This window comes from Musa acuminata, chromosome BXJ3-10 (assembly GCF_036884655.1).
Source record: "Musa acuminata AAA Group cultivar baxijiao chromosome BXJ3-10, Cavendish_Baxijiao_AAA, whole genome shotgun sequence".
Classification (NCBI taxonomy): domain Eukaryota; kingdom Viridiplantae; phylum Streptophyta; class Magnoliopsida; order Zingiberales; family Musaceae; genus Musa; species Musa acuminata.
Window position 1 is genome coordinate 27,149,227 of NC_088358.1, and position 12,739 is coordinate 27,161,965.

The 12,739-nt window shown below is 43.5% G+C and overlaps 3 protein-coding genes across 6 annotated transcripts; 2 read left to right on the plus strand and 1 right to left on the minus strand.

Annotated features, from left to right (window-relative positions):
* Positions 1-646: 646 nt before the first annotated feature.
* On the plus strand, positions 647-5,914 carry LOC135583740 (O-fucosyltransferase 38-like). Of its 3 annotated transcripts, XM_065170591.1 has the most exons (12): positions 647-856; positions 1,328-1,406; positions 1,678-1,745; positions 2,375-2,463; positions 2,552-2,729; positions 3,346-3,474; positions 3,598-3,731; positions 3,801-4,014; positions 4,105-4,289; positions 4,774-4,869; positions 4,979-5,118; positions 5,600-5,914. In XM_065170591.1, exons 1-11 carry the CDS (start codon positions 686-688, stop codon positions 5,103-5,105), a joined length of 1,470 nt encoding a protein of 489 aa, XP_065026663.1. In that variant the 5' UTR covers positions 647-685; the 3' UTR covers positions 5,106-5,118; positions 5,600-5,914. The 3 variants fall into 3 exon arrangements, with proteins under 3 accessions (XP_065026663.1, XP_065026665.1, XP_065026664.1); XM_065170593.1 differs by lacking the exon at positions 1,678-1,745 and having other exon boundaries at positions 719-856; XM_065170592.1 differs by lacking the exons at positions 647-856; positions 1,328-1,406; positions 1,678-1,745 and adding an exon at positions 1,825-2,039.
* Positions 5,915-6,033: 119 nt separating this feature from the next.
* On the minus strand, positions 6,034-8,595 carry LOC103969764 (uncharacterized). 2 transcript variants are annotated; one of them, XM_009383414.3, is made up of 5 exons: positions 8,258-8,594; positions 7,672-8,173; positions 7,328-7,529; positions 6,774-7,253; positions 6,034-6,672 (listed from the first exon to the last, which is right to left on the minus strand). In XM_009383414.3, the coding sequence occupies exons 1-5, from the start codon at positions 8,496-8,498 to the stop codon at positions 6,229-6,231; spliced, it is 1,869 nt and encodes a 622-aa protein (XP_009381689.2). In that variant the 5' UTR covers positions 8,499-8,594; the 3' UTR covers positions 6,034-6,228. The 2 variants fall into 2 exon arrangements, with proteins under 2 accessions (XP_009381689.2, XP_065026267.1); XM_065170195.1 differs by having other exon boundaries at positions 7,672-8,595.
* Positions 8,596-12,194: 3,599 nt separating this feature from the next.
* On the plus strand, positions 12,195-12,725 carry LOC135651432 (cell wall / vacuolar inhibitor of fructosidase 2-like). Its single transcript, XM_065171501.1, has one exon. The coding sequence runs from the start codon at positions 12,195-12,197 to the stop codon at positions 12,723-12,725; it is 531 nt and encodes a 176-aa protein (XP_065027573.1).
* Positions 12,726-12,739: the final 14 nt, after the last annotated feature.

Genomic DNA, 12,739 nt, shown 5'->3' on the forward strand with positions numbered 1-12,739 from the left:
TGATCTCATCATCGCCATCTTTGTATTCTTCTTATTATTGTTTGCTATGTGTTTATCATCTTCCTCACAACCCGTTTGTTCTTCATCACCACCATCTTTGCATCTTTTATAAGGTATATATTATCAAAATGATGAAGAATCAAACGCTCACTATATCATGTTCATTAATGAGGGCTCGATGGAATTATATGTAATGATGGATTATATTATTTTAATATATAATTACCATTAATGAATTATCAAAGGCGAAGGTTTATATGTAGGTTATAATATTCTTCAGCTGGTCTAAAATGATAGATGAACATTTGTAACTAAAGAATTGGATCGATTGATTATGAACTGATTTATGAGTACTATTTTAATTATCTTATCAAAGAATATATTTATATTTTATACTTTTGGGGACAGCTGATGTCTCTGTTATTTAAATAAATGAAAATTGATTTGGTTTTTCTTAAAATAATAAATTAAAGCTTATGGACCAAAGAAGGAAAAGCTCCAATAGCATGATGGGTATGCCGACCGGCGGAGTACCAGAACCCGAAGGCAATAAAATCACCATAATAATAATAATAATAATAATATTATTATTATTATTATTATTATTATTATTATATTTAAAGAAGGCCTCTTGTCTTCCGAAAACCGGGAGAGTGGATCTGGAGATCCGAGTGAGGCCGTGGGAATGGCAAACCCTAGACCGTCTTCGCATCGTCTCCTTCGATCTCGACTCGTGCCTCCTCCCTCGATTTCCTGTTATGTGTTGGTTCTCCTCGCCTTCTCCGCCTTCATCTTCCTCTTTTCTCAGAGGCAGATCACTGTAGTCGATCGGAATCCCTCGGACGAGTCCTTTGAGGTGCGCGCTTCTTTCGTTTGATTGTGTTTTGTGTGTGGGGATCTGAGGGGCAGAGTCCTGTTTATTCACTGTTCTCGCAGGAGTGCTTCGATGTTTTAAATTGATCGTACAAATGCCCATTAAAAGCATATTTGTGGCGATCATTCTAGTCTATTTAGCTTTCATCTTACGGTTTTAGTTTGTTGGTTCATTGTCTTCCTTTTTATTCCAACCAATATGTGGCGATAGAGGTATAATCCCAGCTAAATTCATCTCTCTGTGCCTATGGTTTATGCCCTAATGGGATTAAGGCCGAAGTTGGACACATTAATGTTAATACTTTTTGTTGACATGCGATTGTCTTGTGTTTGTCTCTTATGATTTACAAGCTTCCACGAGGAGGAATGTGGTGCTATTATTGCTTTGTTAAAGTATGCGGTTTTTACTTCTGAATACTCTGGCTACTGACTTGTGGTTCTCTTCCCTGAGCAGGATTTGAAAGAGCGACTGTGGGGTTCTGCGTCTGGTTATGGTTATCGTCCATGTGTCAAGCGGACCCAGAAATATGCAGGTTGTTATGTTCTCTTCTACTTTTATACTTTGTTGTCTCTGATGCAAATTCACAATATGATACTAGGTTTTGCCTTCAGTTAAGCCATATTTGATACCATGTAGGTATTGACTTTTTTACGATAAAACAGACTAAATTTCTTCTTTTTAGTGTGATGTCAGCTTCTGATGTCTAAAAATGTGGTAAACTTTATTTTTTTTAATCGGCGATAACTGGTCGATGCATGCTAATTATAGTTTGTGTTTGTTCAACATGCCCCTTGTGTGTCCAGCTCCCCAAAAGTGGAACCGCTACTTGACCGTTAGAAGCAATGGGGGCCTCAACCAAATGCGCACTGGTGTAGGTCCACGAAACTGTCCCATTATTCTTATTTGTGATCTTGTCTTTTCAACTTTAATATTGTTTAGAAGCATGCGTCAGCCATTCTAGAGGTCTCGTATGCTACCCAGAAGGCTTAAAGTTGGATTGCAAAATTGTATAATTTTCTCTTTATGTACTCCAGCTTTTCTTTCTTCAGGGCAGAAATTGGCAGTAAAAAGACCTGGAAATGTCTATGTTTATATGGTTATGAATAGGAGGAGCTTGCTGAATATTTTTCCATGTGCGATTCAAGTTTTGGTCACAGTAGTGCAGGTGCATTTGGAGTTCTTTTGCATGCTGTATAAACATCTCGTTTTCCTTGTAAAAAAAATATTTAGTAAAAGCTAATAAACATGGTCAGCATAACTTATTTCTCCTAAAAGTGGAAAGGCCTTGGACTAGGAAGATTGCTAATTACTAATAAATACTTAAAAGATTGGTTGTCAAAGGTCGAGGCATTTGCATTAGATAGTCCGAGCATAGATCAGACTTCATACCAATCTGTTGCATCTTGTTGGTTAATGACCTAATTGACCTTAGAAATATGTTGATAATCTCATATCAATAAATTTCACTGAATGCTGACCAGATGGCTTTCTTCTGTACAGATTTGTGATATGGTAGCTGTTGCTCGTTTGATGAATGCAACATTAGTAATTCCACAATTGGATAAGCGATCTTTTTGGCAAGACACTAGGTTTGCTTTACAAATTTTGCAGCTGATTTTTAGAGAATTCCACACATTGATCGATTATGAATTCATCTGCATTCTCAATTTCTTGCAGCACCTTTTCAGATATTTTTGATGAGTCCCACTTTATCAATTCTCTAGAAGGAGATGTGCACATTGTTCGCGAGCTACCCAAGGAACTGGAATCAGCTTCTAGGGCTCGTAAGCATTTTACTTCTTGGTCCGGTGCAAGTTACTATGAGGAGATGTCACAACTATGGAAGGATTATCAGGTAGCTTCTTGTTGATGGGTATTTGATATGCTGAAGTGTATTTTCTGAATAGGATGGATAGATAGCGCAACAAATAACATTCTAAACAAGTGGTCAATAGTTTTATTTATGTTGAAGATTGTCATTGTCAGTATGAAACTGATATTGATCCAATATATTGGTGTACTATACTGTTCTAACAAGATGAAACTGATATCGATCAAAATTTTAAGCCTTGGTTAGATGTTTGAAATTTCTTGAAGAAAGCCCTAGTTCACTGAGCCAGTAATGATTAGGTGAAGACTGATCTTACACGATGATTTGAGAGATGAGTGTTGTCCAAGAGCTAACTTCTTGAAGCTATTAAGTTTGAGGCTGAGTGAAAACATCCTGTTGGTATTTTGAAGAATTTGTTGCTCATGGTCTTGTGACGATGTCGAGGATCAAATGTGTACCACTGCATGATGGGCTTCTTTTTTGAGTTTTTTCATAATCCGTCTGATGTTTCTTATCTGATGAAGCTTGTTCTGTTTTTGATTTTGATAATGATGTCATGCCTTCCATCAACTCATGTTCATGCCAAGTTGGACTTTTGGTAATGCACTGGTACAAGTTTATATTTATTTGTTCCTTTCAGGTGATTCATGTTCCCAAATCTGATTCAAGGCTAGCTAACAATGATCTTCCGATCGATATTCAAAGGTTACGATGCCGTGCTATGTACAATGCACTCCGTTTCTCAAATCCAATTGAGAGGCTTGGGAAGGTCTGAAACAGCCATACCCAACACCATTAAATGAAAAAGTGTTTACTGTCGTTATGCATTTAAGAGATATCCATGCGTATCATGTAAATTAGGGTCTGAGCCTACATGACGCTGATACAACAGAAGCTAGTGGAGCGGCTGAAGTCACATGGCCAATATATTGCTCTTCATCTGCGTTTTGAGAAGGACATGCTATCATTTACTGGATGTACCTATGGCCTTAATGACATGGAAGCAGAAGAGCTCAGAATTATGAGGTGATAACTATTTTCCACAATGACTTTTTTGTTGCCTATGTGTTTGTGACATGACTTTATGGTTTCCAGGGAGATTACAAACCACTGGAAATTGAAGGACATAAATTCAACAGAACAAAGACTAGGTGGTTTCTGTCCTCTAACCCCCAAGGAAGTAGGTATCTTTCTGCAAGCTTTGGGATACCCTTCGTCCACCTGGATTTACGTTGCAGCTGGTGAAATCTATGGTGGTGAAACTTACCTATCAGATCTGAGGGCTCGCTTCCCCAACTTAGTTTTCAAGGTTCTTCATTGACTTTTAGCTTGTGTATTATGTCTTATAAAACTGGGCATATCAAATCCGAGACACTAATGGTAAGGTTATATCTTGCAGGAGACATTGGCAACTAAGGAGGAATTAAAAGACTTTTCTAGTCATTCATCTCAGACTGCAGCTATTGACTACATTATTTCAGTGGAAAGTGATGTATTTGTCCCATCATATACTGGAAACATGGCTAGAGCTGTTGAGGGGCATCGTAGATTTTTAGGGCACAGGAAGACAATAAACCCTGACAGGTATATGAATGTTAGTATTGCATGTTATTTTCTTTCTTTGGCCTTGTTTTCTTTTAGCTTATTTTAAGATGATGCAGAAGATCTTTTGAACGGTTTCATTGGTCGTCACTAAGCATTCTTTTCCCTGTACATCATGGACGTTTGGCATATCTTTATCTACTTATTTTTCAATAGTAGTGTTCCTGAAATCAAATTAATATAACTTCTTTTTTTTCTCCTGTCCATTTTGCCGTGGCTTTTGATTTAGGTTTATAGAGTGCCACAAATCATTATGTTTTTATTAACTAGTTTGCTTTTTTAGTTTAAAAAGCAAACTAGTTAATAAAAGTCATTAGGACATTAAAAGAACCATCTAGATGGTGGGGTTAATGTAAAACAAAGCTTGAACAGAGCATGTAGTGCTCTGTTTTAGGAGTTAAGTGGTCTATTTAAATTTTTTATTGTGCTTTCTTTATGCACATTTTCATCTTCCATCTATTTGCAGGAAAGGATTGGTAGAACTCTTTGATATGATAGATAGAGGAGAGCTGAAAGAAGGTGCGAAATTGTCATCCCTTGTATCTGAGATGCACGAGTACAGGTACTTTTTCTTTTCTCTAAATGGTACCTATCGCTTGGTTTCCATATGTGTTGTTAAAGATCCTTGTTCAAATTTCTCAAAACAAGATGATGTGTTTGTTATTTTGCAGACAAGGGGCTCCACGAAAGAGGTATGGATCACTGCCTGGAAGCAAAGGCCGTGATCGGTTGAGGACTGAAGAATCATTCTATGAGAACCCATTCCCTGAATGCATCTGCCTGGCTGACAAGCATTGACACTTCTATTCTGGTATGTAATTCTATGCGCAAAATTACTTTGTATGAAGAAAGAAATTCTCTCTCTACGATTTCTAGTGAAGTGAGAACTACAAAATTTTCAGTTTTTTTATGAACCAATAAAGTTACTAGTTTCTAGGTGAAGTTATTTGATACTTTACGGAGCTCAGCGAATCAATTTACTTGTAACAAATTTTAGTCTATGAATGAGAAAGAACAGAACCGTAGAACTGCTGAAAGTTAAAACCAGTAGCAAGTCACAATTTCGCAGCACCCTCTATTCCCAGCCTTGACACCATAGAAACTGGACCAGCCTTGACACAATTGCTGCCACCCCTTAGGCTATGAAACATCACCCCTTGCCTCATCCATTTTCGACAACCTTATCCTCTTATGAGCAGCCACCAAATCTACCTTTCGGTTGCAGGTTATTGAACTTGCTTGGTTTTGTTTGACAGTGCTGCCCTAATGTTGCATCCACTCTATGCTGTCAGGTCAAACCCGAAGATGGTCGTTGGCGAGGTCAGCTTCTTCTTTCCTGTGTATGTGTCCATATCTGTGCACCCTTCCTTTTGTATTCCACGCTGGGGAAATCAATATCATGTGATTTTCTTTGTTAGAGGTAGTGCATATATCATCAATTTTGTTGTTGTTATCATGGAGGATTTTTTTCCCAAGAACTCCATGCTTCTCTGTTAGCTGACTTGTCATGATCAATCATATTACTTTGTGCTTATGGGCACATTGTTACCATTTTTGGCACCTCTGTAATTTTTTATTTCAGATATCACAATGTTAGATTTGAGGAATCCCAATTACTTGGAGCATGTTAAAACCCTCTGCGAGTTGAAGCTTCTGCGAGTATCTTACAACATGTTCTACCACTTTGAACGCTCATGGATTTTTTACAGTTGTCATTCACGTCTGCTAAAGTCCAAGAAAGACTTGTGTTTATGTATTTAACCACGAGCATCACATGCCAACCAACATCAAAGCATCAAATACAACAACGAGGACCCCTCTCTGTTCATCTACTAACTGAACAAACATGGACTCTTGCTCTTATTCGACTACTTCGGGTTGTCTCGATGGCCATTCACCAACAACATGATAACTACGAGTATTAGATCCTGAAGAGTATCAGGCTGCGGTCGATTCCCGCAGGCGGGGCCGCGCCGCCAGAGCTTGCGTGGTCAGCAAGGGAAGCCGCGATTTGCCTCGCCCGCTCGAAGTAGCTCTCGTATCTCTGACCTCCCCCGCTCGTCTTGGATTCATCGTCTTCCACCGCCCTCGAACTCCATGTCCTTGTCCTCTTCGCCTCGACGCCGGCGTCTCCGAAGAGATCTTGAGCGGCCACTTCCAGTTCCGCCTTCATTATGTGGTACTTGAACGTACGCTTGCGGAAGCTCCAGTCGCCAGTCGCCCAGTCGAAGTGGTAAAGCGGGAGGAATCGGTGCCCGTGCATCGCCACGAACTCGACTGCGGCTAAGATGAAGGCGAACTCCTCCTTCGACGTGTAGTAGGAGAAGCTGATCCTGGTCCATCCGGGTTTCAGTCCGCTGTATCCCTGTTGCCCACCCACCGCAAACAGCAATAAGATCCAATCTGAACATGAACAATTGTTCCTACATCACTCGAAGAATTCAATGTTATCTGCAGCAGTGTTACCTCATGAATAGCCGACCGGATGCGAAGAGAAAGCTCCATGTCTACTCCCAGGAGATGGTGGCCGTAGGGACCGGCACAGGCGCACCCACCACGAGCCTGGACGCCGAAGAGGTCGTTGAGTAGCTTCGTGACGAAGCGCCCGTGTAGGGGTTTCCCTTTCATCTTCAACCCCTCTACCCACCTGTTCTGATCTCTTCCTGTTCCATCACGCATGGTGCCACCTGAGCCACCTCCCGGAGGGACGACGAGGAAGGAGAATATGGGCAGCCGTTTGACTGTCGTGTTGCCGAGGACGATGATATTTGGGTTCGAGAGAAGCCGTCGGAGTGCTGTCTCGGTGTAGACTTGCTCGCGGAGGGCGATGAGATCGTGCCCGACGTGTTCTTTCACCCAGAAGGCCAATGAAGCTCGGATCTTTTGGATGATCGGAGGAGTTCCGCTGTCTTCACGCTCTTCGATCTCGTGGTAGTACAGCGTATCCTGCAGATGGAATTGTCATCAGTCGTCACTTCGGACGCCAGAAAGACGTGGATGATTAGTTTAACAGAGCTCACCTTCTCGTCGAAGCCATTGACGTAGGCGACGGTGCCACCGCCGCAAGTGGAGGGCGGGGAAGACCTCAGCTGGTACAGAGCCTTGTTCATCAGGAGAATTCCAGGAGTCCCAGGGCCTCCGACGAACTTGTGCGGGCTCAGAAACACCGCGTCGTACCCTTCCACGTCTCCCGATCGCATGTCGATTTCCACGTACGGGCCACTGCAGAGCGATACAGAGCTATTCCAAGTTGAGGAAGTAGTTCAAAGCAACAAAAGAAAGACCGGAAGACGGCAGCTTCACCAAAACATGGCAGACAGAGAACAGAGCCCATGCAAGCAAAGCAAACGCGACGTTGGCTGACCTCGCTGCGAAGTCAAAGCACGCGAACGCCCCGTGCTCGTGAAGAACACGAGCCACGGACCGCGTGTCGGTGAAAATTCCGGTGACGTTGCTGCAGGCCGAGAACGACCCCAGCATCGGGCGGTTCGCGTACTTGGGAGACATCAGCTGAAGCCTCAGGGCGTCCATGTCGAGCAACCCCTCGTCGTCCATGCCGATCTCCACCACCTCGGCCGTGGTCTGGCGCCACGACAGTAGGTTGGAGTGGTGCTCGTACGGCCCGACGAACACCACCCACCTCTCCTCCTCCCTCAGCTCCTCCACCACCCTGTCCCTCATGATAGAAGGCACCGCGATGCCGATCACCTCTTGCAGGCGCTTGATGGCGGCGGAGGATCCCGCGCCACAAAATATGATCGCATCATCGTGCCCTCCACCCATGCACCGCTTGATGTACTCCGCCGCCTTGTGCGCCATTCTCGTGGTTTTGCTCCCCACAAAGCTATCATCCGTGTGGGTGTTTCCTACAGCCGCCGATCGACAGCATGCAAAGCTCACTTCAGCTAACCAAAGCAAACCAAACCAAATCAAATCAACAAGAGAAGTACCATAAACAGGGAGGACTTGTTGCAGGATATAGTTCTCGATGTAATGCAAGCTCCTCCCCGATGCGGTGTGATCAGCGTAAGTAAGGCTGCGTTTGCCGAAGGGGGTGTCGAACTCCAAATCTTTGCCGATGAGCTGATCGTGCAACCACGCGATCCTTTCCTCGGACGGGTTACTTCTCTGCGACTTCACTCGAAGCAAACTGAAGACCTCTCGGCCGTGAGCTTGCTCGATCACACCCATGATCGCTTCGAGGGAGAGGAAGCGTGTGTGGATGAGAGCGATGAACACTACCACACGAGGCTGTCAATATATAGACGAAGCAATGCATGCACGAACACAGTCAGAGGTCTCAGCAGCTGCTTGGAAATTAAGTTGCTCGCAGAGAATAGTGTCCGTGAACAGTAGGCGAGAGATAAGGGTTGAATGGTCAAAGCGATTACTCGAGGAGAAGTCTCGTCAACCCAGATGGACGGAGGAAGCGTTCGTTCATCGACGGTAACGTCTTCCTTCTCCCTCCCTTATTCCTATTTGCATTATATTAACACTGACAAGTATTTTAGGAGCACAAATAATTCTCGTACGAGAAGTATGGGAGAGAGCAAAATATGATGAATCTCAACGTTTCTTCTCGTTCTTATTCCTTGTAAGAATGGAGACCGGGATGTCAGCCGACATCCATCGGCGACTTCTTCTTCCTTCGGTAGGCATATTACTCGTGCAGGTTGTTGACCGCGGGTTGAGCATATGATGGTGTTACTGTAAGGCTGCAACGCACGAGTCAAAGTCGTCTGAGGTCAGCGGACGGCTGCTTCTGCAATGAATACATTGGACTGAGAACTTGAATGCAAGTTGGAATTCCTTCAAAGAGATAGCTCGTCGGTCATCTAGAAATGCAAGCATCACATTCACATCATTCCCCGCCCATTAATGCTCATACTGCGTGCTGGTGGCTACAACCACATCCATTGAAGATTCGTTTTCTCTTACACTCAAAGATAACGAGAAGGAATGGGAATAGTTCATCGGATGTAGGGACGACAAGGGGTCGGCTTGACGGTGTGATGCTTCTGCTGTGGACTTTCTTGGCTTCCCATTTTGAATGCATTTACACGCTTTTATTGCATTTCCCATTCTGATCAGACATATACCTTATTAACCTTGTTGTGGGAAACAACTTTGTGAGCCATGGCCTCTGGGCCGACGCGGCTCGGTTCGGGTCCGGACGATAGGGATCTCTCCGGAGCGTCCCTCGAGACCGCAGGGTCGGTCCGGTGCGATGGTCCGATCGGGACAGGGTCGCCGCGTCCTCTGGGCGGGAGCTCCTCGTCTGCGCGTCCGGCGGGGACCCTCGGCTTCGCACTTGCACAAAGGTCGGGCCGGGGCGCTCGGCCCGACTCCTTCGACGATCAAGTTAGCAGAAAATGTGGAGGGGGTTTCAGAGGAAGAAGTGTTTGTATGCGTCTCGCCTCCCCCTCCTCTGATGAGCGATAGAGTATTTATAGGGAAGCTTACTATTGTTTGATGTGCCCGCCTGCATGAGGCAGGCTGATAGCGTCTGACATAGAGGTTGACGTAACGTGTAGAACCGCACCTGCGTAGGCGTTAATGTGCCTCGGCCAGTGTTTTGGTTCGGTTGACCGAGTGCCGTCGCACTGATCGAGGCACGAGGCATCGGTTGACGTCAATCGAGTCTTATCATAATTACTATCCTCATCAAACCTTATTGCAATTAGAATAAATATTAATCTAATGATCATATATCAAACCAAATTAGTAGGGGTTAGAGCGCAAAACAGATCAACATCTTCTTCTTCTTCTTCTTCAAGTATGAATAAGGCTAATTACATGTTACAGTCGAAGATAATTTTGTGACATCTTCCGAGAAAAAATGATGATACCTGTGCATGCATGATCTATGCCATGTTCACCTTTTTCTTGCCATTTTGAATGAACCCATCATGAACATAATTGCGATGCATGCTGTCCCTCAAGCTATCATATTTTGCTATCGATTATATCTAAAAAAGGGTGAGTCGAAGCACATGTATAGCACAACAATGTTTCTCGTTCTTGTGTGATTGAAGCCATGAATCTGAGCTTGTAAGACTAGTGAGTTAGGAGGATCACTTTGTTCTCAAACAATATTATTTCCTCATGATTTATTTATTTGTGTGTTCTTCCCACACAACCTAAATTATAAAAAAAAGAAGGAAATAATAATGGAAACAATATTTGTGCGGTGCTCACACTTTATTTTGACGGTTTATGCTCGCAAGCACACTTCGCGACTGCATCAAAATTCATGGATGGGATGGAAGAAGGATGAAAAGGTTGCATGGTTTGACGCAGCTCATTGCATGGCTTCTCCGCAACGTGAGTCGCATGTGTGACCTTTTCCGAGACACATTTGTGTGAAGTAAGGCCTTGTAGAGTTAAAGACTTAGGATGCGAGGATGGGAAGAAATCGCAGATCAAACATCTGAACATAATGTAGGTTTTTCCCTACACTTGACTTTCGAGCTTCAAGCAACTTAGCATGGCATGAACAAAGTCAAACCTTCAATGAACAAGCTCTCAAAGTCAAACCCTAACGTTCTTGGATCGTATCATGTTTTTCCACGTTCCGATGGAAATTAACTGTAGTTTCTGAGGTTGAAGCAGTAAGCCAATTCCGATTCTTTTTATTGAAAGGAAAAGACGCAAAATTAATAATATCGAGCATTTGTAATCCAGAAAACACGATAAATAAAAATCTGTAATTGTTGCAAATTCATACAAAAATATCAATTCGAGCCAATGTTTTAAACTATTAAAACAGCGAGTTTATACATTTGGTTGCAAGTTTCCAATAAAGTTCATACTTATCGTCGTCTACACAAGTCTCTAAGAGGGTAACTTGGGTGTCGTCGAGACGTTGACTTGCATGAAGACTAAAGTCAAATGAGATATCCGATCTTTCCAACATCAAGTTACTTCCGAAATAGAAAATGGAGTTACAAGTGAATGGTAGCCGACCTAATTTAGACCGAAAGAAATATTCTATTTTGTGAATGAAATATTCTCTTTTGGGTTCACCCGTGTTCCCGCGCTTAGGTGCATTTCATATGAACCCTACCATTTATACTGATAAACCACAACAGGCTATGATCAAGGGCAAATTTCTCTCAATAATAATAATAATAATAATAATAATAATAATAATAATAATAATAATAATAATAATAATAATAATAATAATAATAATAATAATAATAATAATAATAATAATATAACATAAAAATAAAAATAAAAAAAGTAATATTGTTGAATCCAAGATCGAAAGGTAAGTGACAACAAATTTGTTGCCAAGCTAATAAAAACTTATAATTTTATTTTTCTTTTTTCATAAAAAAATCAATATTGTTTTTGTATAATGAAATAGGTTTGAGGTGAGCCATAAAAGAACCTAACCGGAGCTCATGTTATGCATAGATGGGTTTGGGTTCGGCTCGGTCAAACTTGAACTCCTGCCTGTGTCAACTCCAGCACAAAATAGTATCATCAACATGCTCGTCCCAACACATCTGATATCTGAGACACATGCAGATCTCTCCTTTCTCTTCTCCTTCAAATGCCTCCTTCTCCGGGGAACACAAACCCTGGTTTCCATGTGCACCCCGGTCCGGTAGCCTTTACATATATTAGCCGTGTTGTGTTGCCTTGTGACTATACGTGCATGCTTTCCATGAGCTTGGTCAAGCCATTCTTGTCTCCTTCATAAAGATCTACTATCTTTATCGGTTACTCACCTTACCCAAAAGCCTGTGCAGCACTTGAAAACATGGAGCTCTCCATGTCCTCGGGTGTTCGTCTTCCTGTGTTCAGCACAATTATTATATGGTCCAACGTACTATAAAAGTCCTGCCTTTGAGATCCTGCTTCTGCATAGCTCCCTTCATGGCTTCATTTCTCTTCTTCTTCTTTCCTGTTCTCGCACACTCACTGGCCTCTCCACCTCTTCCACCACCACCCGCCCTAGTCCAGAGCACATGCAGCCTGACGTCCAACTACGCCTTCTGCGTGGCCGCGCTCCAGTCCGATCCCCGCAGCCTGAGAGCCAACGACGTCAAGTCCTTATCCGCCATCGCCGTCGGGATCGCCTTCGCCAAGGCGAGGAGCACGTCGACGTACGCCTCCGGCATGATGACCAAGAACGTCACTGCGGCGTTCGGGACCTGTGCCGAGAAGTTCAGGAACGCCGACGAGGCGCTGCGGTGGGCGCTCGGCTCGCTGGCGCAGGAGAACTACGACTACGCGTGCATGCACGTCAGCGCGGCTCAGGAGTACGCCAGCCAATGCGGCAGGCTGTTCTCGAGGAGGAGCCCCGCCGTGGCGTACCCGGCGGCGATGGCGAAGAGGGCGGACTACCTGCAGCGCTTGTGTGGCACTGCCCTGGACATCATCTCGCAGCTCGTTGATGCTCCGTAGAACCTATCGTGGAG